This window comes from Eubalaena glacialis, chromosome 3 (genome assembly GCF_028564815.1).
Source record: "Eubalaena glacialis isolate mEubGla1 chromosome 3, mEubGla1.1.hap2.+ XY, whole genome shotgun sequence".
In the NCBI taxonomy this organism is placed as follows: domain Eukaryota; kingdom Metazoa; phylum Chordata; class Mammalia; order Artiodactyla; family Balaenidae; genus Eubalaena; species Eubalaena glacialis.
Genome location: NC_083718.1, coordinates 157,363,148 through 157,390,434, shown reverse-complemented (window position 1 = coordinate 157,390,434; position 27,287 = coordinate 157,363,148). Strand labels below are relative to the sequence as shown.

The 27,287-nt window shown below is 40.0% G+C and overlaps 1 protein-coding gene across 5 annotated transcripts in view; it reads right to left on the bottom strand.

Moving 5' to 3' along the window:
* Positions 1 to 1,505: 1,505 nt before the first annotated feature.
* GPBP1L1 (GC-rich promoter binding protein 1 like 1) overlaps positions 1,506 to 27,287 on the bottom strand; it is a 55,914-nt gene continuing 30,132 nt past the window's right edge. For all 5 annotated transcript variants that reach the window (XM_061184283.1, XM_061184284.1, XM_061184285.1 and 2 more), the window contains exons 5-12: positions 26,985 to 27,271; positions 15,380 to 15,452; positions 13,938 to 14,131; positions 6,331 to 6,471; positions 5,720 to 5,878; positions 4,364 to 4,488; positions 3,358 to 3,460; positions 1,506 to 2,506 (exon numbers count right to left, since the gene is read on the bottom strand). In XM_061184283.1, the coding sequence (XP_061040266.1) occupies positions 2,354 to 2,506; positions 3,358 to 3,460; positions 4,364 to 4,488; positions 5,720 to 5,878; positions 6,331 to 6,471; positions 13,938 to 14,131; positions 15,380 to 15,452; positions 26,985 to 27,271 (1,235 nt within the window). In that variant the 3' untranslated portion in view covers positions 1,506 to 2,353. The remainder of the gene's footprint in view (positions 2,507 to 3,357; positions 3,461 to 4,363; positions 4,489 to 5,719; positions 5,879 to 6,330; positions 6,472 to 13,937; positions 14,132 to 15,379; positions 15,453 to 26,984; positions 27,272 to 27,287) is intronic.

Here is a 27,287-nt window from a genome sequence, read left to right as displayed (position 1 = left end):
ACTCCGTCTTGGTTATTTAATGGCCTCTGGCAGGGAAGTGTCATCTTGTTCGTTCTAGTTTTGCCCAACTGGACGTAACCCAAGTTAGTGTCATTCTCCAAGGAATACCTGAGAGAGGAGGCATTCTGCCTGGAAACCATGTCTTTCCCGTAGACTAAAAGCTTTTCCTTGCACGGTGCCTCTCTGGAAGTAACATCTTTTGCATAACCAAGTCACACCAAGGCTCCCTAACTCCTAGTTCCTGCCCCGAGGCGCCGCCCTGCCGCACCCCCCCCCCCAAGATAATCAACACAGCTGAAGGAATGAAAGTTCTGGGAGAACACAATGAATCAGAAGAGGGAATCAAATACAGAAAGGTAGCTCTTCACTCAGGACTAGCCAGGGGCCACACAGGCCCCGTTCCTGCTGACCAGATTTCCCTGCCACCCCCCCAAATATATGAATCCAACAGAGGCAGGAGCTCTGACCTAGCCCCATGTTTCTAAACAAGGCAGGTAGTGGTGCCCCCGCTCCCCGGTATGTTAAGGCCAAGCTATGACTAGCAGCAGGTTACAAAGTGTTTCAAAGTATGTAATCTCAATTGTCCAGCTCAATTCCAAGTGGAAAAGATGTACATTTTTAGAAATTTGTTCTGAGAAAGCTACTAAGTGGCAAGCCGAAGACCAAACATACAGGATATCTCTATGTCAACCTACTTCTCATTTCCAATTTATAGTTCATTTTATAGTATTTCATTGATCCTACGATGCACATTTTTTCATATTTTAACACTAAAATCAGGATTCACAATGGAGTGTCGTAACTGTCAAGTTTTCTTATTAGTACATAAAATGTCTTAAAACAGATATACTCAATGAAATATGATATAGTTCTTTCTGTTCTGTCTCAACCACCATTTCCACAGTTCACATGTGGACTGCTTATACTACTAGCAGGAGAGACTACAGTACGTTATGGCACATAAGGTCTCTGCCTTCCTAGCCTTCAGAATCTAGCAATTATCATGCTGGTTTCTCTACCTCTAGTCTCTACCCCTTCTGGAGCCTACACTACAAGTTAGTTTTACCCTTCTAACAAGTGGTCAGGCCTGTTACTCCTTTGCTTGTCTCCCGTTACAGCATGATCTCGGGCCTCTATATCCAGTAGGGACCATGTGCTGTAGGGCTGGCCGAAGAGTGCCAGTGTCAGTATCTGTTGTTTAGTTTAACTTCTAATTGTCCATCAGATCTTGGCCTAAGGTTCCATTTTTTATGTAACCCTACTGAGCTGGGTGCTCCTTGCATTCCCAGGGCCTTGCACAATGCCCGGGACATGCTATGTTCTTATTTAGCAGAAAAATTGAGGCACAGACTTCCTTAAAATAGGCACACTGGTAAATACATGGGCACTGAAAAACAGTTTCAGAAAGGAAACTTGGGTTTCTGATTTTATTACTGGTAGTTTATTGCACAGGTTTTTCTGCATCAAAAACATATCTGCTAAAAGGAGAAACAGGTGTGTCTGAATTCAGATTTCCCTCAGACCTCTAAAAGTAGTATTTCCCCTAAAAAAGAATCCACTCATCTAATTTTAAAGAAAATATACTTCTTACACAAGACAATCCAAACTGATGCAAAATATTTATTCCAAGTTAGTTATTTTATGCAGTAGTTTTCCCCCTCAACAGACTTGTGATAACCACATCTTTTAAATCTGTAAATAATGTTATCAAAATAATCTTAATCTTTGAAATCTCACAAAAATGTATATTTTACAATCCACCCTGAATATCAAGGCTGCAAGAATAACACAACATTTCCTATATCCAAATATTTTACAGCTGTACCCAGAAAGAAAAAAAAAAAAAAGTGAAAAAACCATATATGCTGGGTTAAGGGCTAATGTTACCCGAGCAGCCAGAAATAAAATAAAATATCCAAATTATTAGCATTAATTTAATACAATTATAACTTCAATAGTCACTTTGTCATTGACAATGATTGCTTGAGCACAGGGGTGAGTGCCCCAAGGGCTGGTAGTAGAAGCTGCTGCTGCAGACCAGTGTCTCCTCCTCTCTGCCCTGCCAGCTCCCACCTGTGCATCGCCCCATATACACTGTGTGTATGTGTGTGTGTTTTAAAAATCTTTCCCACCACACGAAGTTCTATTAAGCAGATAACAGGGAAGAACAACAACAAAAGGTTAACAAGCCAATCGCTCGCTCTCTCTTTGGGATATGATTATTTCCCTTGTGCATGAAGTATTCAACAACAACATAAGAAAAGGAAAAGGAAAAGAACGATTTCTTCTGTATAACCCCTAAACACACAAGCTGAGTTTACTGGGTCAGATTTAACAGTAAGCATTTATATGCCTACTTCCAGGCATCGTCATCAGATGTTTCACTGCTACTTGTTTCCGTGTCTGAGTCCTCAAACTCTGCTTTACAAGTGTTTCTCCAAGGGGAGAATAGGCTAGAACTTCGGCTCTGCAAGAAGCCATTCTTCCCAAAGCCATTTCTTCTCAGCTGTGGTTGGCATGGGAAAGAAAGAAAAAGACAACCATCAGTAACTACACTGGCCCATGGGACCTGGGAAAGGCCAGGCCTCAATTCAATTCTAGGCAGAATGTAGAGGGGGACCCTTCTAAGAGACTGAAGATTTCTTACAGCAGTGCTTTTCAAACTGTAATGTGCCAATGAATCACCTAAGGATCTCTTTAAAATGCACACTGATTCAATATGTCTGGGGTACAGTTTGAGATTTCCTATTTCGACAAGTTCTCAGGTGATGACAATGACATGGGAACAGAGTTCTGAGTAGCAAAGTCTTTATGTCAACCTATACTTTTCTTCATAGGATTTTAACACCATTGTTATTTATGCTTTAAATATATACCACCAGAACGTAAGTTTCATGAAGGTTGTAGAGACCTGGCAGTGTTTTACTCAGAGAAAGAATCCAGGCATCTGCTGAAGAAATTCAGATAGGCTATTTGGCTTCTTGGCTCTGGCTGGAGTACCAGAGGTAAACCACAGCGCTGGAAGCGGAAGGTTAGCCTGCTTAGCCACAGACCAAGGGCTCAGCCCATAACCTTGGGAATACAGCCTTGTGGTTCTGATAAGGAGTTAGAGCTTCCAGGATGAAATAACATACTGCTTTCTGAAATCTGCTAACTACTGACCTGGTTTTTGTGTCCACCACTGGCCTGGGCAGAATGAGATGCTCCTCCATATTTCTACAATGGCAACTTATTAAGTAACTTTTCTTTTTCAACGTCTTTCTCACACCCTAAACTGGGGCTTCCTAAGGGCAATATTGTCCTAACTCCTTTCTCTCCTAGTCATTAACTGGTCTCCAGCAAAAGTTTATGACATACCTCCTCTGTCTTCATGTGGAACTCTTTGAGCTCATCCTCTGTGAGGGGAAGGCAATTCTCATCATTTTCAGGATACTCCTGCCATCCCATCGCTTTCAATAACCTGGTGGAGGCAGGTCAGGCAAAGAAAATATACCTTTTTTCTATATAAGCATAAGTGAGAAGTCCACAACTTTCCAGCCCAGGGGCAATGGTACCCACTTAGATGTTAGAGAAGAAACTTGGGTTTTTCTTTTCTTCCCAGTGGGATAAGCTTTAATTATGACTACTTAGGTGCTTGGAATTAGATGGAGGATCTCCGTAGTTGGTCTTTGGAGAGCATAAGAGCTATAGAGAAGGGACGGTAGAAGTAGCAGTATAGAGTCAAACTATCCCACAGACGAAACAGAAGAAATCTCACTTTGTCTCCTGTGAGCAAATTAGCACATAGCCACATGTACCTAAGTTCTCTTTTAATTTCATGGCATTGTGGACTCCATAACCTTGTGATCTTGTTGACCCCTTTTAAAGTTCCTCTGGACAGGAGCCCCTTTTCAGGAAGGTACTTGGCAGGCCCCATCTGCCATCCAGTTGCCCACACAGCTTGGCTGGCTCTGTGTTCAAGGCCCTCATTTAAAGAACAAGCTCCATTACCTTCGGGCCTCATGAATCCCAAGGCCCCTTAAAGGGGTCTTGTGGTAACTGCTCACTTGGGCCAGGAGGGGCCAAGGGGCCACCACAACAGCACCAGGAAACAGGTCTCACCCCACCCCACCCCTTCCAACTGGAGCCGTAAACTGAGTCTGAAACTAAACTACAAGAAAGCCTTGGAGAGGAGGGTGTGAAAACGCTAGCTGAGTCTGTAAAGGAATACCCAGTGGGCAACAGGCCAACCTGCGGCACACAGAGAGAACAAGGTGTGGTGCTGGGGGCACTTCTCTCTGTACTGGACTCTGAAATGTCTTAAGTGTGTTGAAACTCCTTGTAGGCCATACACAGCATGCCTTGTGATCTGATCCTCACTTACCTGTGCTCTGCTTCCAAAGAGTGAGAGAGGACCTCCCCTTCGTCTTCTACGGGGAGAGCAAGACCATTCTGATGACAGCCTTCCTCTCCATTTTCTTTTGGTTCAGGTGTGCTATTGTCCTCTGACTGCAATAAGGAAAGGAAGGACATATTTGGTTTAATACTCCTTTGGGGCAAGATAAGCAATCTAAGAGATTAAGAAGTCAGAACCCAGGAAAATGCTTTCTAGAAGAGGATCTCAGCCAATAGTTTTTTTCCCCTTAAAAACGAGAACTTGCTCACCTTGCTAATAAGATTTCCAAAGGATACTAATTGGCTATCATCTTAACTTCAGGTTATGTCAACTGTGGCAGAAGCTACTAGATGCCTATGCAATATCAATTTTCTATTCTTCCTTACTGATTTGGACTAAGGAACCAATGCGCTCAGCTTTTAAAAAGTTCACTTTCCTAGGCTCCCCTGCAGCTAGGAGTGGCTATTTGACAGTTGGCCAATAAAATGTAAGTGGAAATTGCAGGGGTGGCTTTTAAGAAAGCATTTAAAAAAGGGAAAGACATCCCTTTTCAGGTTTTTGGCTCTGTCCTTTCCCTAACTAGAATGTGGATGGGAGCACAACTACCCTAGTTCCAAGGCGACCAAAACTTACAAGTTTCCTGATAATACGAATGAGCTGCCATTACCCCTCTTGGACAGGGAACTCTAACCTTCCTGTTGCAGGATACCAAAAAGAAACCCTCTTGTTTTACGGTTCTGTTCGTCAGATTTTCTTATATTAGAATTAAATATAATCCTTAAAGGGACTTCCCTGGTGGTCCCATGGGTAAGACTCCGTGCTCCCAATGCAGGGGGCCCGGGTTCAATCCCCGGTCAGGGAACTAGATACTGCCTGCATGCCGCAACTAAGAAGTCTGCATGCTGCTACTAAGAGTTTGCATGCCACAACTAAGACCTGGAGCAGCCAAAATAAATAAATAAATATTAATATAAATAAATAAATAAATAAATACTGTATTTATATTACGTTATAATATACTATATATTATTATATAATATATATATATAATATTACATATATATATAATCCTTAAAAAAGCTTCTATAATTTACGAACTTCAATTCAAGGCTTAAGCAGTGCTGCCCTGTTTAAGAGCACTAAGTCCCAAGGCAGCTATCATTGAAATGAGCCCTAATTTGAAATATGCTGAACAAAGAACTGAACTCACTTTATCACAGACTGTTACTCCTCCAGACAAATCTGTCATTTTAAAAATGTACATCTTTCTCCCTTAAGAACAAAAAGTACATGTATAACATAGAATAACACTTATGTTGCCCCAGAAAAACCCTTTGCTCTTACATCCTCCAGCTTCTCACAGTCTCTGCTCTCTGAGAAGTCTCCATTCCGGTCATCCTTCAGAGTCTTCAGGAACTCGCTCTTCCTGTCAGTAGTTCGGCGGGTCAACTTGGTCAGACGAGAGGAGCTGATCTCAATTGGAGGAGTGGTGCTGGCGGGGCTCTGGGCAAATACCACAAATAGGTTGCTCTTGACAGCAAAGAGTAAGTACTGGGATTCTCTAGGTCACTTCTACATGGTACTGCTTTCCAGAATCTCGTAGCCTATTTATCACTCTTTTACCAAAAATAAACTATCCTTTTCATTTAAACAGACTTCAGCTCTGCAGAGTTCTTACAGCTAAAACCAGATGGTTTAAATAGCATCTCTCCGATCTTTCTCCAGACGCCAGCATAACGCCAGTCAAACACAGGCCAACCCTGGTTTACCAAAGGGCAATGACCCCACCCAGCTTTGGATGCTAATGGGAATCACCAGTATAAAAATGACTTTGAGCTAAGCATAACTACGAAGGAAATGGAGTTAGAGCTGTACATGTCACAACACTTACCTCAGTTTAAGTAAATGGGAAATGGCAACTTTAGAAAAGCCTGCTTAGCTTTATTCTCACTCACCTCTTTGGGAGAGCTTAAAACTATACCACCAGCCAGTACTACTGGTTTGGTAACAGAGATTGGACTGGTAAAAGCAGACTCCCGGCTAGAGGAAAGGGATCCTGATTTGTGTTCCATTCTGTTAGCTTTCCACACGCTGGGCTACATGGGAAGAAAGAACAAATCAGTCAGAACAGCATGCAGACAGAAGCTCAGCCTGTAAGATCGTAAGGAGTGAAATGTTATGTGCAAACATGAATTTCAAGAGTTCACCTGTCTCAACACAATTGGGAGGTATATAACCTTGAAGGAAAAAGGCAGACAGGAACCAGAAAAGCCATGGGATATTAACAGGTATTTCTCAGAAACAGAGCCCTAGTCCAATAAGCCTGGGAGATGCTACGCTGAATATAGTTCAACAACAGGTTTCTTTTACTGTGCTGTTTCTCAAAGCACTTAACTATATATGTGAATTGAGAGGCAGATATACTACACAGCATTTTCTAAACTTATTTGACCCCCGCAACTGTTTTCTTTTATAGTGTGCTGTTAACCTCTGATGTAATCCTGACAACCCCCCACCCCTGCCTCCAAAGAGCACATCAGAAAAATGATGTTTTCTAGGAACACTGATGGCAGGAGGCTAGTTACAGGCCAGGGTGGGCAATATAAATGGCTGGACAATCCTGGTTTAGTCCAGAGGCCCTTCTTTTGCTCGGCCTTGTGGGGTCTGGGCCCATTCTGTCACTCTGGCCCTGACCCCAACTATGATGGCAGCATAGTGTAGATGGAATACTCCATTTTTCCTGAGTCAATCACTCTTGTCTGAGGCACATCAATGGAGTGAGGCTAAAGAAAGTAAAAAAGTCTGTTTTTCCAAAATGAAACAATTAGAACCAAGAGACCTCTAGGACAAAGGAAGGGTCTGAGTGAAAAGGATTTCTTTCTTGTTATTAAAGAAGATACTATAGGCTAAAGAAAGGAATAAACTTGACAGAGTTATCTACTATGTACCAAATGCCTGATCTATTTTATTTAATTCTTAACCCAATCAGGTATAATTATGTCAAATTTTTACAGAGAATTACACTAACATTAAGAAAGCTATGTAATTTGTCCAAGGTTACTCAACTAGGATACAATATTGTTTTCCACAATGCCTCCAAAAAGAGCATGCCCGCAGATAAAAGAGACAACGACCTAACTGGAATGGAAATTAATTTTTTTCTTGCGCTGATGAAAATCTAAACATGGCTGCTTATTCAGGCTAAATATTAAAGACAATAGTTTCCCAGAGTTGCAGAAGGTCACCAGATGCCTTGTCTTTCTTTTAATATTGCCACCTCAGGGCACAGAAACAGGTGAGTACGATACAGTAGTACATAGTACAATAGTTTTACCAGACAGTGTTACATGCAACAGGGTACTGACATCTCTGTCCAGCTTTATTCAAACTTAATTTTCAGTTAATTCAAACACTATATTATATAGTGTTTGGCTGCTCACTAGAGAAAACCATTATGCCCTATACCCCCTTTATTAGAGAAATTATATATGTAGAAATCCACTAAGGTGAGGCACAAACCATTATGTATAAAATAAGCTACAAGGATATATTGTACACCAGGAGGAATAATGGAGTATAACCTTTAAAAATTATGAATCACTATATTGTACACCTGTAACTTATATATTGTACATCAACCACACTTCAGTCAATCAATCAATAAAGGAAGGAAAAAAAACGAATCCACTAAAGTGAATCACATATCAGCTGCTGTTTTCTTTTTAAAATATCCTCTCCTTTTCTCCTAACTCCAAATCAACCTCAACTCTCCACCTCAAATGATCTTGTCTTCTCCTACTGGACTGACGTCAGAAGTCACTGTATCCAGGCCTTCCCTGGTGGTGCAGTGGTTAAGTATCCGCCTGCCAATGCGGGGTACGTGGGTTCGATCCCTGGCCTGGGAAGATCCCACATGCCATGGAGCAACTAAGCCCGTGTGCCACAACTGCTGAGCCTGCGCTCTAGAGCCCGTGAGCCACAACTACTGAAGCCCGCGCGCCTAGAGCCTGTGCTCCGCGACAAGAGAAGCCACTGCAATGAGAAGCCTGCGCACCGCAAAGAGTAGCCCCTACTTGCCGCAACTAGAGAAAGCCCACGTGCAGCAATGAAGACCCAATGCAGCCAAAAATAAATTTAAAAATAAAATGAAGTTATTAAAAAAAAAAAAAAATGTCGTCACTGGATCCAAACTCTCCCCAATTCTCTCCTTTGCATCTCAAGTTCCTTTGATAGGTCCCCCTCCCTTTCTACCATTCTACATCCGTTTGTTCTCATTCCTTTATGAATTTATCAATTATTTCTCCTTTGTATCTTTAATCTCCTTCTCTCTAGTAAGTTCTTCCATTTTATCTACAAACATGCTAAGCCACCTTACTGAAGCTAAGGGGAAAAAAACCAAAGATATATTTTCCCTTTTACTACAATCCTTTTATTTCCAAACTTTTCTGCATAAATCAGTATCTGCTTTCACTTGTTCATTCTTACTATTTAATTCCCTGCAACACTCAACTCTATCCCCATTTTAATGAAACAGCTCTTTCAATAAATAAGCAAAAATCTTGTCTTCATATTACATTCAATGGTCAGCTTTAAAAAATCTGTTTTTGTAGAAGAGATTACTTGTTACCTATCTTTTCTGAACCTGTCCCTCTTTCCCTTCTCAATTCCCTGATGCTTCGTTCTCTTCTCGCCTCCTGAATTCCTTTCAGTCTATTCAGTGGATGCAGGCATACTCAGTGCTCTTCTACTGCAATCTGTTCCTAGGTGAACTTCATTAGAAAAACTAGTTATTTGTAATTGTTTAATCAAATTGTTAAAATCATGGAGCTAATGTGACCCCTAAACTCTCACCTGAGCTTTTATAAAGACCTCCAACATTTGGCTTTAGTCTTACTTCTCCCCACCACTTCCCAACTACCAGCCATCCACTCGTCTTTTCCCAGACATGGCATGTTTTGCCTTTTTTTTTTTTTTAAATTTATTTTATTTTATTTTATTTGTTTTTGGCTGTGCTGGGTCTTCATTGCTGCGCGCGGGCTTTCTCTAGTTGCGGTGAGCGGGGGCTACTCTTCTGTGCAGTGCGCCGGCTTCTCACTGCGGTGGCTTCTCCTGTTGCGGAGCACGGGCTCTAGGCATGCGAGTTTCAGTAGTTGTGGCACGCGGGCTCAGTAGTCATGGCTCGCAGGCTCTAGAGCGCAGGCTCAGTAGTTCTGGCGCACAGGCTTTGTTGCTCCGTGGCATGTGGGATCTTCCCAGACCAGGGCTCGAACCCGTGCCCCCTGCATTGGCAGGCGGATTCTTAACCACTGCGCACCAAGGAAGCCGCCCCCCCCGCTTTTTTTTTTTTGGTAACAAATAGTTCCTCTGCCTGGAATGCCCCACCTACTTGCTCCCTAACAAACTCCTACTGGTTTTTTTTTCTTTTTTTTTCTTTTGGCTGCTCTGGGTCTTCGTTGTGGCGCGCAGGCTTCTCTCTAGTTGCTGCGCATGGGCTTAGTTACCCCGTGGCATGTGGGATCTTAGTTCCCCGACCATGGATCAAACCCGCATCCCCTGCATTGGAAGGTGGATTCCCAACCACTGGACCACCAGGGAAGTCCCTCTCCTACTGTTTTAAAACTACCATTTGTTGACTAGTTAGGATACGTCAGTACTATATTCCAAGTACTTAGAGTGGCATGAAGTCTGACTCTAAAACCAGAATTCTCATCCTCCTCTCTCCTTTTTATCCTTCAAGATGGGGAGCATTCTGGGGCAGTGGAAAGAGCCCTAGTTGAAGTTAAGACAAACCTAGTTTTAGAGTCCCAAACTCCATAATTTTATTAGCAATGTAACCTCATATATTACATAATTTTCTACATCCTAGGATTAAGGTAAATGTTATATGTAAAAGGCCTAGTGAATGTCCTGGAACATAGTAAGATGTCAACGAATGGTAGTTCTCGTTCCTTTGCCGCTTCAAAACCCAGTTCAGGGCTTCCCTGGTGGCGCAGTGGTTGAGAATCTGCCTGCCAATGCAGGGGACACGGGTTCGAGCCCTGGTCTGGGAAGATCCCACATGCCGCGGAGCAACTAGGCCCGTGAGCCACAACTACTGAGCCTGCGCGTCTGGAGCTTGTGCTCCACAAAAGAGGCTGCGACAGTGAGAGGCCCGCGCACCGCGATGAAGAGTGGCCCCCGCTCGCCGCAACTAGAGAAAGCCCTCACACAGAAATGAAGACCCAACACAGCCAAAAATAAATAAATAAATAAAATTAAACAAACAAACAAACAAACAAACCCAGTTCAAATATGACCTCATCTGTAAAGGCTCTGAGGACCCTCTCCAGGCAGGGCAGTACAATTATTTTTTATATGTGTCTCTTCACTAGACAGCAACTCTTTGAGATTATTTTTCTGACTCTAGTGGCATATAGCTTTTAAATACACAAATACTTGATGTTTAATAACTGTTGAATGCGTAGAGAAAATGAATGAATGGATAAATCTACATCTGCCTACTAGTTATCTCATCTCTGCTTTCCTCTAACATCTCACATTCAAGGGTCCCAGAACCACTCTCATCAACTTTTCCTGAAAACTCTGCTTTCTCTCTTCTCTAACTTCAGTGAAATGGTGCCACAGTTATCCCAGTTTCCTGGGGATGAATGCTCAGTGTCCTGTTTTCCTCCTCTGATTTGCTTCCCACTGTGTGCCATCACCACCTCCCTTCTCTGCTCACTTGCATCATCCCTGTTCAGGCTTCACTACCTTTTGCAAGGATAGTTAACAGCAGACTTTACATTAGTTTTCCTATCTTCATTCTATCCTCAACTCAGTTCTACACAACAGGGCTAAACTGATCTTAAGCTCTGTGTTATGACTTTTATCCTTGTCACTTCTCCCCCAAAAGACTTCTAAGATCCTTGAGGATATGACTTTGTCTCACTCATTATTATACTCTTCTTCTATTGCCTAACAGAATGCTTGCAGACATTTCACATGAAGTTAACACTTACGAAAACTTTATAAACTCTAAAGGAATGGAACAAACAAAAGGTATGCTGCCATGCTGATAATAATAGCCACCATTTATTACCACTTACAAGTACCTCATTTACTCCTCAAAAAACCCTTAAAAGACAGGCACTACTACCTCCATTTTATATGATGAAATTGAGACTCAGAACGTTAGAAACTTGTCCAAGGTTGTATCACAAAGAAGGAGCAAAGTGTCACATCTGTCCACTTCAAAGCCCTGCTGTTAATTTCCATGCTACAGTTTCTTTCTTTATAGGAGTTGCTCTCTTGACTGAATTCACATTCTTTTCCTTCTACATCAGAGGAACAAGTATCCTAAACCCCTTTCAAAAATAATTCCACTTGTCAATCAGTTTATTCCCATTCATTTCTTCTTGGGCCATGATCCTTTAATGACCTTTCAAGTATATTTCAAGTTGTCCCCAGTGACTTCTTCCTACAGATTTTCTTCACCCTTTCACTTAACTTTACCACCACCTATATTGTTTCCTTTTACTGTCAAGTCTCAAAGGTGCCACTACCTCCACTTCCACTCACATAATTCCAGAATCCTCTGAAATCTTGTTTTTCAGCCTTACACTACTCTCCTAAAACCTCAACTCAAAGGTCACCAAAAACTTTCCAACTGCTAAGGTCCAAATCCCCTCTTTTCAGTTATTTCCCTCAACCTATTGGCAGCAACTGACAAGTGCTGACAACCCCGGCTGCCATCTTAAATTCACCCACCCAGATGTGTGATAGCATACGATTTTTTCTATGTCAGAATTACAATTTCTTAATCCTGTTGACTGTGTTATTTTCCTAATATTTATGAAATATTAAGTATTTCCCCAAGTCTTATTGTCCCATTCTTTACTCTTCTTCTATCCTCTTTCCCTCAGAGATCTTATCTACCCTGAAAGCTTCATTAACACTAGGATAATGACCCTCAGTCCTGATATTTTTCCAGTGCTACCAGGTAATCAGAATGGTTCATTCCCTATCCCTCATATATGCCCAGTGTTTTCTATTTTCAGAACATTTTATTTAACCACCTCTTCTAATCTGTAATACTCTGCAGACTTTCCCTGACTATCCAAATCTGGACCATCCTCCAAAGATCCGTTCAAATTAGTTTTTCAGTAAAATTTCCCTTGATGGTCATAGTCTAAGCTGAACCTTGCTCCTCTGAACTGTGTAAATAAATAAATAGTGTTTCATTAATTTAGTTATTCCAAATCTGTTTAAGATTTGTTTTTAGGATTTGTTGTTATTTTATTTCATACACAATCACATGACCTTATATTGTTATATCTTGTCATCCCTATTAGACTTTTAGCCCATGGAGGGTGAGGACCAATGTTATACTTTGTGTTGCTCTTAGGCACCAAACAAGTGCTTGCACACACAGAAAAGTGAATTAATGCTGTTTTTTTCTCTCAATAACACAGTAAATCTAATTGTTTCCTCACAGTAGCTGGAATTCATTCAAGCAATTATTGTGTGCTTTTGTGAGGGTGCTAGGGATACAAATATGAAAAAGACCTAAGCCTTTAAGGAGATTACAACCAAATGAAGAAATAGATGCAATAAGTATTGTGATTAGAGACAGAGTGCTATTCAATCAGATACAAGGCTTAATTAGATCTTTAGATGTATGTGATAGAAAAGGATTCACAGAGAGGATGACATAAACATGAAGGAAAATCTCCCAGGTAAGAAAAGAAAGGGCAGTAGAAGACAGATTAGGCTTAGGCTATATAGAATTATACACACCAGTGCTCAGGAGTCTGGACACTGTATAATAACATCAGGGGTTGCTAAGTCATGACCCTTGGGCCAAAACTGGCCTGAGGCCTATTTTTGTATAGCCCATGAGCTAATAATGTTTTTTACATTTTTAAAGGGTTGAAAAAAAAAAGAAAAGAAAAAGAATATATTACAAAAAGACCATATGTCATATGTGACCAACAAAGCCTAAAATACCTATCATCTGACCCTTTACAGATAAAGTTTACCAACCCCTGCTATATAGATGGTTTGGAATCACTAAAGGGACTTAATGGGAGGGCATGTGATATATTCAAACTGTTTTAGGATAATCATTCTGGCAGTTCTGTGGAAGATAAATACAGAGAAATGAGGAAATAGAAGGGTACACTACAACAGTAAATGTGAGATGACAAGGGCATATCATAGAGGAAAAAACTGACGAGGATTTTATAACTGCTTGGGAGAGGGGAATGAGTAAGGAGGAGGAAGAAAGCGGCAGCCATGATACTCAGCTACGTGACCAGATGAATGTTGGTGTTATTAATGAAAACAGCAAATCAAGGGAAGCAGGTTTATGAGATGAAGCTAATGAGTATGAGAGGCCTACTAAAAATGTAGTTGGCAGCAGAAGAGAGTTTGGAGACAGTAAAATACTATACATATAACTTAATGGCACCAAATGAATATCTGGTGAGTGACTCAACAGGAAAAAATTAATTTACTAAATTTTTTTCTTATTTATTCTCCCACCTCTGCTGTATAAGGTTCTTACACTGATTCCAAATCATACCTTGGATGGAGGTGGTACAGGCTTAGGAACCAGGTTCTTATAGACACTTGGAACCATGGTTGACAATTTGTTTCCGTTTGCATGGTGAGATCCTGGTGAGGTGAATGCAGCAGAGAAGGCAGCAGCAGGATCTTCTTTGGAAACTTTTTTGATGACTAGCATTTTGGAGGGCTGCTTGGCACTAGGTGGGTTTTCTGTGAAATACAATAGTGGAGAGACAAAAGAATGTCAAACCTATTGGTTAACACGAAGCATAGTTCAAACAAACGCCTCACTTTGAACAAAGAGCTGACAGTTGCGACTAAGTGACAAACATTTCCTGGTGTGCACTTAACAGATACTCTCAAAAGTGACAGTACCCAGGAACCGTAGGAAAAAAGGCAGCATAAGAAAGCACTTGATTCTAAATTCATAATCAACCAAAAAGCCCAAAGATGTTAGAAGTCTTCCAGGGGTATAACATGTCTCATGCACGGTGTGATCACTCAGGCATAGACCAAACAAGAATATATCCAAGGGTAGCTACTCCTGTCAGCATGAGAACACAGAGATGAGGAAATTGGAGAAAGGAGTCTGCTATGGGACCTTCTGATGAGGCAAACTGGAGCAAAGCTATACATTAACAAAGGGGAAATGGTACAGCAATTGCCCTTAATCCTGTAACTCAAGATCCAAACCCAGTATTTAGATACACTAAAGCCTTCCTAATAAAATGCCTGGCTACTGAACATATCTAATGTAGGAACTAGAAGAGTACAATTTGTAAATGCCAAAGATCACAATGCCACAGGATCAGGTTTCGTTTGAAATACACTGATTTGTCTACTAACTTCTTATAAGGCTAGTTACTAGAAACATATACATATAAATGTGTATATTTATAGGTTTCCCCCTGCCCTATACAACAAACATCATTGATAATTGCCAAAAACAAAAACAACACCGCACTCAGCTAACGGAACCTGGTTGAACAAAATGTTCTCTGGGACGTGGTATTATTTAGCCTTTCAAAGAACACTTTACAAGAGTATTTAGTAATATGAAAGAATGGTTAGAATATAGTTATGTCTACCAAATATTAAGGAGACAACTATAATACATTAAAATTCAATTTAATTGTTATAAGCAAATTAGCAACATTAAAAATTACTTCTTATGAGCATATTATATTATTCTCCCTTTGCTTAAAATCTGCTTTCAAATTCAGGGCTCTACAAGCTCTCAATTGTCTATATTCTGACTCTACTACCATAACATCTCAATGGTATTTTGGGGGGCAGAGTAAGAGCTAGGCAGAGTTAGTTACCATGTGCAAATGGATGAGATGAGAAACCAGAGATAAAGAAACAAAACAAATAAAAAAACAGATAAAGAATTTTTTCTCCTCTCCCTGCTAAGAAAAATTTAAAGTTGTGCCTTTAAAAATGGCAAAATCTACCTACCCCACACTCCAGAAGGGGTCCCAATAGGTCTGCATGGCTGATTCTGTTTGCCAGCTTCTGGATTCAAAGAAGGCTAGGAAAAAAGGGGTATTAATGGTTGATACAGAAAACTAATCATTTCAGCACTTTTTGCAAAGTAGCATTCACCATGGAACCTACCAATTATTGATAACTATATATCAGCAGCACTCTAACACTGTATTCAGAATTAACAAATAAACAGACGATGCTGAAATGCAAAATCAATCTCAGGCTCTCTTGGCTTTCATTTCCTTTAATATAAGAGGATTAAAAAATTTTTTTTAAATAAACAGAATAAGTGTGCAAGTTCTCATCTTCCTGTAGTATATGTATGCCAACTAAGGAGGCACAGAAAGCTGAATGAACAAGAAAGTGAATCACTTTTCTCAGATTTAAGGAGCATAATCTGGTCAGTGAAATTTGAGTATTCATAGCATTTCTAATGAGACTGCTTTAGGGCAGAGGCACACCATGTGCTAGGAATACAAAGGCAATTAAGACAATTAAGAAGAATCCTTATCCCCACAAGGGTCACAGTCTTACTACAAAGATAAACTTGTAGACAAGTAAGTATAATAAAAGGTTATGGGGGGACTTCCCTGGCAGTCCAGTGGTTAAGACCTCACCTTCCAATGCAGGGGGTGCGGGTTTGATCCCTGGTCAGGGAGCTAAGATCCCACATGCCTCACGGCCAAAAAGCCAAAACATAAAACAGAAGCAATATTGTAACAAATTCAATAAAGACTTTAAAAATGGTCCACATCAAAAAAAAAAAAAAAAGATTAGAGGGACTATGATAAAAATTCACATTAGGGAAGAAGGAGTACTAAGGAAGGAATAGTCAATTCCACTAGAAAAAGAAGTGCTATCAGAAAAGGTTTCATTAGAGGAGACTAAGAAGAGTCCTTAATGATGAATTCCAAAGCTGGAAAATGGGTGATTCCAGGAACAGAATGCTGAATGAACACCAAGACAGGAAAAACATGAAAAAGACATCTGCAAATAGTTCAGCATTAGTGCTAGGGAATGAGAGGACCTTTCTTTGGGGAAAGAGATACCTGGCAAAGTAGGTAAGAGCCAGATTGTGGAGTATTTTTAAGGGAGGTTGAATTTTATTCTTTAGGGATGGGAATCCATCTCTCATGCAGAGTTAACATGATCCAACCATTAGTTTACAAGTCTGGTAGCAGCTTGAAGGATGTATTCCAGGGCTATAAACAACTAGGAGACTATTAGGAGACCAGTTTCCTAGTACAGGAAAGTACAAAGGCGACAGGAGTAGAGGAAGAGATGATGGGAAGGATCGAGAAGTGTTAAGAGTAACAGACTTAACTTAATAACGAATTGTATGGGGGTGTGAGGATGATACTGGTGCCCAAACCCAAACTTTACAATCTGGTACAGAGTAGGAAAATGGCTTTTCAGCACAAATGACCACGGGACATTAAACAAGAAATAGAAAGATGCACAGACTCGACTGCAGCGCTTCTGAATCAAAACCTCCAGAAGTGGGGCCCCAGCAGGTGTATATTTTCAACCTGTCAAGAGGAGACCCACTAGCATAGAGCAAGCACGGATACAATCTGAAATATTAATTCAGTATACAAATGGACAAATCTGTGACAGAATATGGACAGGTAAATACACTCTTCTGGATGGAATAGTAAAGGCAAAAGAATTCTAGATGAATAAAGTGTGACAGAGTATAAAATCCTTGGCTCACATTTTCTTTGCTTGAGTATTCTAATTGTTACACCATTGACTTGTGTTATAAAGCTTTGTTGTCAAATTGTGTCTGATTTTCTTTCTTTTATAAGTGACTTGTTCTTTATGTCTAGATGTCTGAAGGATATTTTTCTTCTAAGTGTTGGCTGTTCTGGCTGTCCTTTCAATTTGTAGTTTCAAGTCTTACTGTATTTCATGAAATTATTCTTGAATTATACTTTTTAGCACTTAAGCTATTCATTTTTGTTATTTTATATTATTATTATTTTTGCAGGGGAGATCTTTTGGATTTTTTTTGCCAAATTTCTGTATCTTTTTTTTCAATTCTTAATTTTAATCTATTTGTTCTTCATTTAAAAATCCTTTGTCTAATTCTTGAAAAACACTAGTGTTTATTGTCTTGTGCTCCTTCTTGTTTAGTCTTCATTTTTCTGAAATCTTTTATTACTTCTTTCCCAAGCTCTAGCACTGTGAAATTTTCTGGTTATGTCATTCTTGTACCATTTGTTCAATTTTTAAAATAACAGGTTATGGTTCTTATCCGTTTTGTGCACGTCTTACAGGTGTACTTTGCATTGTCTATAGAAATGTTACTCTGTTCCTTATTCTCTTGATCCTTTTATGTTGTTCATTTTTATGTGATCAATTTTTGTGAACGTGGATCAAGATAGCTTTCTAACATCACACTTTATAGCTCTCTTCTGTTGTCTTCATGGAGTGCTCAAAAAGATGGCACACTTTCTTTGATGTCCCGGCTCACCTCCTCCTCCCCATGCCTTGTACCTGAACCTTCTCTTCCCTTTGTCTCTATTGTCTCTGTCCCTGCGGCTCAGTCTGGATTCTATTTCCAACAGTTTTGTCCTTAGTGAGGGGCTTTGTTCTGGATGGGAATATTGGCTAGTTAGTATTAAATGTGACAGAACTCTGTGCTGAACTTTATTGCCTCTTGGTTCCAAAGTCATCCTTTCTGCTTGCTCTGTGTAAATGTATCTGGGCACTTTAAAAACTTTCCCTTTGGGGCTTCCCTGGTGGCGCAGTGCTTGAGAATCTGCCTGCTAATGCAGGGGACACGGGTTTGATCCCTGGTCTGGGAAGATCTCACATGCCACGGAGCAACTAGGCCCGTGAGCCACAACTACTGAGCCTGCGCGTCTGGAGCCTGTGCTCCGCAACAAGAGAGGCCACGATAGTGAGAGGCCCGCGCACAGCGATGAAGAGTGGCCCCCGCTTGCCGCAACTGGAGAAAGCCCTCGCACAGAAACGAAGACCCAACACAGCCAAAAATAAATAAATAAATAATAAATAAATAAATTTATTTAAAAAAAACCCAAAAACTTTCCCTTTGTTAATTTGCTGGCATGTTAATTTTGTCAGTAGAGCGCAAGGAGAGACTTTTGCTTCTTGTTCCTGTGTGCTTACTCAGCAGGTTCCTGCAGCACTCTGCTCCTGCTAAGCCAGGTTCTGAAGTGCAAGTGAGCGCTGACTTGAGTGGTTTTGTAGCAGTGACATATCCCATGAACAGCTTTACGAGGTACTCTAGAGGGCAGATTTCCAGCATGTTCCCTGGAGAAGCACCTTAGCAACTGCTCTGCCATTCAGTGAGCCACAGCTAAGCCCTTTCCGATAAGGTCTGGATCTCAATCCTGGGGTGGTGACGGGGCAACAGGGGACTCTTCCTTGGGCACTCTGTCTTAGCCCGAGGGTTAGTGGCTGCTCCTTGTATCTGCCAATTCTTTATCGAGTTTTTTAGAACTCTATATAAGTTCTTTATATTCTTTAGAGTTCTCTTTACTATTTACTAGCTAATCACTCATTACCCCATCCTGTTAGTTAATAATTCTTTATATTAACTTTCCTTGTTCGAATTATTGTGTGATTTCTCTCTACTGATTGGTCCAGTCAGACCCTTTATACCTTATCCCAGAACATCTCTGTATTTACTAGTTTTGGGAATATGGAAAACCACTCCTAATTTCTAGCTGCTCTTCTCAAATGTTCTCTAAGCTTTCTAGAACAATTACTGGCTCTTCTGGAAATCCTGGGGTTGTCAGATGCCCTGTTGCTTCCTTCAATTTCTCCTGCACAACTGCTAACACAGTGCCAGTCAGGTCTTAAAGCTTTTAGTGGTTTGTCTCTATGTTGTGATACCTCACTTTATTTTGTTGTAGATGACATCCATGGATTTTTTGAGTATAATTAAAAAAAAAAATCTATCTATCTATCTATCTTCTATCTACCTATCTACCTACTTACCTACTCTATCTTTCATTTGGCTGTGTTGGGTCTTAATTGTGGCACGCGGGATCTTTTGTTGTAGCTCACGGGTTTTCTTCGATGCAGTGCGCGGGCTTCTCTCTAGTTGTGGTGTGCAGGCTCCAGAGCACACGGGCTCTCTAGTTGTGGCGCTCGGGCTTAGTTGCCCTGCAGCATGTGGCATCTTAGTTCCCTGACCAGGGATCGAACTGGCATCCCCTGCATTGCAAGACTGATTCTTAACCAATGGACCACCAGGGAAGTCCCTGTCCATGGATTTTTTTGGTTCTTCAATCCTAGTTGCTTTATGTTCTTTCTTAACTTATTCCTTAATTTCAGACTTACAAAAAAGTTGCAAATATAATACAAAGAATTCCTGTATATCGTGCATCTACAGTCTCATGTCAACATTTCACCACATTTGTTCCACAATTCTCCGTAAATATATATTTTTCCTGAACTATCTGCAGGCTGAAGGACTTGAAGGATATTCTCTTACATAATCACAGTACAGTTATAAAAATCAGGAAATTAACATTAATAAATACTATTATCTAATCTACAACTCTTATTCAAACTGTAACACTGATACTTTTACAGGAAAACGAAGTTTAAAATCACTGTTTTTCCCTCATCCAGTATCCAGTCTAGGTTTACATGTTGCCTTTAATTGTCCTATCTCTTTAGTCCTCTTTAATCTGGAACTTTTCCCACCATGACCATAACTTTTAAAAAGAGTACTCAGCCTAGTTCTTTTGTAGAATCTTTTAAAATTCTTTTATAGAAACCTCAATTTGAGTTTGTGTGAATTTTCCTCATGGTTAGGTTCAGGTTATGAATTTTTGGAGGGCACTCCTCAGTGAATCACATCAGGAGGCTTGTGTTATGTTTGTTCCATGACCGGTGACATAAATCTATTTTTTAATCAAATAACATTTATGCACAATGAAATGCACCAAGTATACCATTCCATGAGTTTTGAAAAATACTTATACCCCCCCCAAATCTACAAAGATAAAACTACTTTCTCCAACCAGAAAGCTTCCTAATGCCCTTCCCCAGTCAATCTCCACTCCACACAGGCAACCACTGTTTTTCTTTCTCACCATAGATTATTTGCCTATTCTAGAATGTCATATAAATGGAATCATACAGTATGTACCTTATTGTGTAAAGCTTCACTGAGATTCATCATGTTGTTTTATCAGTCATTCTTTTTTATTACTGCATAAGTAGCCCATTACATGATTATACCACAATTTTTCTATTGTTTTGATAGACATTTAAATTATTTCCTGGGAATTCCCTGGCGGTCCAGTGGTTAGGACTCTGTGCTTTCACTGCTGAGGGCCCGGGTTCAATCTCTGGTCAGGGAACTAAGATCCCACAAGCCATGCAGCACGGCGGCAAAAAAAAAAAAGAAAAAAAAAAAATCCCAGTTTTGGGTTACTATGAATAAAATTACAATAAATGTACACAGACTTTCATTTCTCTTTAGCAAATACCTAGAAGTGGAAGTACTGGGTCACAGGGTAAGGTTTATGCTTAGTTTTATAAGAAACTGTCAGACCTTCCTTTTCGCAAAATGGTTGTACTACTACACACTCCTGCTAACAATGTATGAGACTTCCAAGTGCTCAAAAATGTCACCAAATTTAGTATTTTCAGACTTTCAAATATTAGCTATCCTGGTGGGTGTGTAGCAGTATCTCATAGTGGTCTTAATTTGAATTTCCACATTTCCCTTATGACTAATGACACTGACCATTTTTTTCATGTGCCTACTGGCCATTCATATACCTTCCTTTGTGAAGCATCTGTTCAAATCTTGTTTATGTTTTTAAAAAAATTGAGTTATAGGAGTTATTCACATTATGGGAACAGGCCCCTTTTCAAATCTATGTTCTGCAAATATTTTCTCTGAGTCTGTGAAATAAGCAGAAGTTTTAAATTTTGATGAAGCCTGATTTATCAATGTTTTCCCCTTTATGGTTATTGCTCCCTGGGTCCAAAGAAATCTTTTTTTCTTTTTAATCCCCTATGTGAGAAAGATATTCTCCTAAGTTTTCTTAGTTTCAGGCCTTACATTTAGGTCTATAATTCATCTCAAATTCATTTTTTTGTATGCTAGGTGGTAGGGGTAGAAAAGATATATATATATATACACACACACACACATCTATATCTATAGATATAGTTCCAGCACAGTTTGTTAAAAACACATTTCTTTCTCCATTAGCCTGCTTTGGTACCTTTGTTGAAAATCAAATGATCATATAAATGTACGTTTATTTCTGGGCTCTCTATTCTGCCCTACTATCACTCCGTCCTCATAATAATGTCACACTATTTTGATTACTGTAGCTTTATACGAAGTCTTAAAGTTAGGGAGTATAAATCCTCCGACTGTTCTTTTTCAAGATTGCTTTAGATATTCTAGGTCTTTTCATTTCAATATAAATTTCAGAAAAAATTTGTCACTTTATGTAAGAAAGCATGCTTGTTGGGCTTGTGCAGAATCTATAAAATTGATGTCCTAATCATTGAGTCTTCCAATTCAAAGCCTTCCATTCAAAATGTATCTCTCCTTTAATTTAGATCTTTAATTTCTCTTGGCAATATTTTGCGGTTCAGTATTGATGTCTCTCACATCTTCTGTTAAATTTATTCCTAAGCAGTTTTTAAAAGATTTTTAAAAAAAATTAATTAATTAATTTATTTATTTTTGGCTGTGTTGGGTCTTCGTTTCTGTGTGAGGGCTTTCTCCAGTTGCGGCGAGCAGGGGCCACTCTTCATCACGGTGCGCGGGCCTCTCACTGTCGCGGCCTCTCCCGTTGCGGAGCACAGGCTCCAGACGCGCAGCCTCAGTAGTTGTGGCTCACGGGCTTAGTTGCTCCGCGGCATGTGGGATCTTCCCAGACCAGGGTTCAAACCCGTGTCCCCTGCATTGGCAGGCAGATTCTCAACCACTGCGCCACCAGGGAAGCCCTATCCCTTAAAAGATTTTTAAAAATTTTATAAAAAGCAGTTTATAAAACTTCATTTTATAACATGCTTATTTCTAGTACAGTTGATCATCAAACAATGCAGGGGTTAGGGGCGCCAACCCTCACTCAGCACAGTGGAAAATCCAAGTATAACTTACAGTAAGCCCTCTGAATACATATAAGCTGTTGGGTTCTGCATTTGTGGATTCAATCAACTGCAGATCATACTGTAGTATATACTACAAAAAAAAAAAAATCTGCATACAAGTGGACATGCTCAGTTCAAACCCTTGAACAACATGTTGTTCAAGGGTCAACTGTATATAAAAACACAAGTGACTTTTTTAAAAATATTGACTTTGTATCCTAAAACCTTGTTAATTCTTTATAGAGTCCTTAGGATTTTCTATGTAAGCAATCATGTCACCTGTGAATAGAAACTTTTATTTCTTCCTTTTAATTTGTACATATTTTATTTTTTTCTTGCCTTATTGCACTTGCTAGGATCTCCAGTACAGTGCTAAACATAAGTAGTTAGAGTAAACATCCTAATACTGCTCCTGATATTTACCGGAGAACTTGGGAAGACTCAAAGCTATGGCTACACTGTTGCTACCTTTTCAGAATCCCTTCTCTCTACAAATTTCTTACTCCTCAGATTGCATACACATCAAAGCTTCAATCCTACAAGACTCTACCCTCACTCCTGGCTCCTCCTTCTCCAAGGAACAGTGTACCACTCATCACCAATTCATTCTCTAATTCTTGGGAGGGCATATCAAACTGCCAAATACACGGCTCTCACCCACGTTTAATAATAGCTACCATTTAAAAACCTATGTGTCATGGGACTTCCCTGGCAGTCCAGTGGTTAAGAGTTCACCTTCCAATGCAGGGGGTGTTGGTTTGATCCCTGGTCGGGGAGCTAAGTTCCCACATGCCTGACGGCCAAAAAACCAAAACATGAAATGAAGCAATACTGTGACAAATTCAATAAAGACTTCAAAAAAAACCCCCCAAAAACAAAAAACACACGTACGTGTCAGACTTCCCTGGTGGTCCAGTGGTTAAGACTCCACACTTCGACTACAGGGGGCTCAGGTTCAATCCCTGTTTGGGGAACTAGGATCCTGCATGCCTCCCAGAGTGGCCATTTTAAAAAAATAAATAAAAATAAATAAAAAATATTAAAAACCCTGGACTTCCCTGGTTGGTACAGTGGCTAAGACACCACGCTCCCAATGCAGGGGGCCCAGGTTCGATCCCTGGTCAGGGAACTAGATCCCACATGCCACAACTAAGAGTTCACATACCACAACTAAAAAGAGCCTGTGTGCGGCAACTAAAGATCCCACGTGCCGCAACTAAGACTTGGCAAAGTCAAATAAAAAACAAAAAACAACTCTGTCTGTCAAGGTCTGTGCTAAATGTTTCACATACATCATTCAACATATATGATCTTTTAAAAAAAAATTAATTAATTTATTTATCTTTGGCTGTGTTGGGTCTTCATTGTTGCGCATGGGCTTTCTCTAGTTGTGGCGAGCGGGGGCTACTCTTCATTGCGGTCGTGGGCTCTAGGCTCACGGGCTTCAGTAGTTGTGGCACACAGGCTCAATAGTTGTGGCACACGGGCCTAGTTGCTCCGCGGCATGTGGGATCTTCCCAGATCAGGGATCGAACCTGTGTCCCCCACACCGGCAGGTGGATTCCCAACCACTGTGCCACCAGGAAGTCCCAACATATGTGATCTTTATTCCTTACTACAGTGTTGCAAGGTAGACATTACCATCCAACAACTCAGGGGAAATTAGGGTTATTACTTGTCCAAGGTACAAATATAGGACTGTTAATTACATTAAACTAATACTATTTTAAAACAAAAAATAACTTTCTAATTATACAATGTAGAGTATGGGGAAAAAACAAGAAACATAGAAAACCTACTGTAAACAATTAGGTCCTCAAATACCTTTTGTTATTTTTGACTAACTACTCTTTCTTGATACACTCCATTCTTTTTCAACCAATCACTTCTTAATCTCCCTTACTGCTATGCCACTGGTTCTGCTCTAAGCTTCCTCTCTGAATATATTACTTTCCTTGGGTGATTCTGTCCAATCATAAACCTCAACTACTATCTCTATTTCCATGTGCACACCTCTGGTTGATCTCACCCATCTCTTTGGTACCAAGATGTCTTTATCTTCTATCCTCCAATTCTGCTCCTCCTGTTTTTCCTTTTCAAATTAATTACTTATTATTCATCAATTCCCTTTGGATAAAAATCTTATTTTTGACCCTTCCTTCTCTAGTTACAATGCCATGGTTCCTATCCTTTAGATTTATCTCCAGAACAAGATCTTTAACAACCAAAATGTCTGTCAACAGGAAAATGGATAAATAAACCTAGTATATTCACACCACAGAATATTTACTATACAGCAGTGAGAAAGATATAGAGCAGGGTTTCTCAACCATGGCACTACTGACATTTTGGGCTGGTTCTTTGTTATGGGGCTGTCCTGTGCATTGCAGGAAGTTTAGCAACATCTCTGATCTCTACATACTAGATGCTAATAGCACTATCCCCAGGTCTGACAACCAAAATTTCTCTAGATATTGCCAAATGTGCTCTGAAGGAAGTAAGCTTGCTCCTGGATTGAGAACCACTGATCTAGAGCCCTATGTATCAATACAGACAAATCTCAAACAATTTTAAGCAAATAAAAGAGAACTACAATATGACAGTATTCATATAAAGATCAAAATCAGGCAAAATGATATTACAGATTGTCTATGAATACATTCATATAGTAAAAATTTATCAAAACATACATGAGGATGATAAAACATTAAAATCAAAATGGTGATTACCTCTAGGGGAACATTAGGAGAATATGATTAGGGAAGCTTTAACTGTATCTATGATATCTTGCCTCTTTTGTAAAAGAATGGTCTAGAGCATACTGGGCAAAATGTCAATATTTCACAAAGCTAGGTTGTGTGCGTACTTGACTGTTTTCTCCAGACTTTTATGTACACTTAGAATATTTCATAAAAGCATAAACACAGGGCTTCCCTGGTGGTGCAGTGTTTGGGAGTCCACCTGCCAGTGCAGGAGACATGGGTTCAAGCCCTGTTCTGGGAAGATTCCACATGCCGCGGAGCAGCTAAGCCGGTGCACCACAACTAGTGAGTCTGCGCTCTCGAGCCCGCGAGCCACAACTACTGAAGCCCGCGCGCCTAGAGCCCATGTTCCGCAACAAGAGAAGCCACCGCAGCAAGAAGCCTGTGCACTGCAACAAAGAGTAGCCCCCGCTCTCTGCAACTAGAGAAAGCCCGTGCGCAGCAACAAACACCCAACTTAGCCATAAATAAATAAATAAATTAATTTTAAAAAAGCATAAACACAAAATAAACTTGCCCTTAATGACCTTGTTCAGGTTTGATGTGACAGCAAACTTCCCTTTAGATCACTTAGCAGGTGGATAATGCTGCCTTAAAATTTTTCTTTCCGTTGTCAATTTCCCACTGGGAATGCCACAGAACTGATAACTTATAAGTTTATTGAATAAATAATCCATGTTATAATTTAGTGTTGTAGTCATTTTTGGACTGAGTACTTAGGACATTCTGGACAAATATTTAATATATTGGTGTATTACAGACTTTTCCAAGAATAAAGTTTTAAAGGATAGGCACCTGGGGATAGGAATTTACTTTGATAAATGACATTTAAATTAAGAGCCCCCAGGTCATTTGCTAGACTTGGGAGAAGAGGGGCTGATGCCTAATTTTACTCTTTAGTTGGCTTTGATAACATAAAATGGCTGTCATAAAAGTGACTGGCTTATCTAATGTGCTACTTAAAAATAACGAGTTGCACTACCTAATAGGATTGCCACTAGCCACGTGTGGTTGCTGGGCACTTGGAACGTGTGCCGTCTGTATTAAGATGTGCTACAATTATAAAATGCACAAAGGATTTTGAAGATGTAGTACAACAAATAATGTTTATTATCTCATTAATTTGAAGATAATGACTACAGGTTAAAATAATAATAATTTGGACATATTTGGTTAAGTAAAATGTATTATTAAACTTTTTTAAGGTGCTCAACAACTCTACTTTTGGTTAAGAGGTCAAAAGGCATATAATTCAACACACAATAGCATCAAGTTTTACTGAATGTACAGGCAACAGCTAAAATACTCCTAACCGCATGTTTCTGAACTTACCACAATTGTTTTATATAAGAGGGCAAAATCAAGACAAAAAACCCCCTCTTATCATAGTTGGAGAAAGCAATTTAACATTCAAGAATACAGTTTTACATAAATATATCTGAATACCGAACCTTATAAAGCTTAAAGAAAAATAAGAATTCCAAAGGCAAAAAGATGAAAAAATATGAAGATTTGCTAAGTTACACAGGAATTTTGGTCATCATCGTCATACTAACCAGCTCCTTCCTTGTCTTTCCTAAAAACACTAAAAGTCTAAACTTAGGGACTCCCTTTTTAGTACTTTCTGAAATGTTCTCATTACTAACACGGTTTTATATATAAGAATCATTTGTCAGGTTTTAGGTATACAACTAAATCTTCATACTTACAAAGTCGTCTTCTTCAAACTGCAACTTCTCCACCTTATCATCTTTCTTCTCTTCCCTAATCTCTGTAGGTGGCTTTTCCTGAAAGGCACAGCCTTTCCGGGAGTGGAAGCTGCCATTCCAGTGGCGATGGTTCCCTGTGCCACCCCCACTACGCTGGCTCATGCCATCGTGACCTCGGGAAGAGCCGTGCCAACCAGATAGGCTCCCTGTGATTCCAGCATATGCTCCCTTAGAGACACCAGAGTCCACGGAATCGTGCCGGAACAGGGAGGGCTGGTGCCAGGAATCTGAAATAGTAAGGAA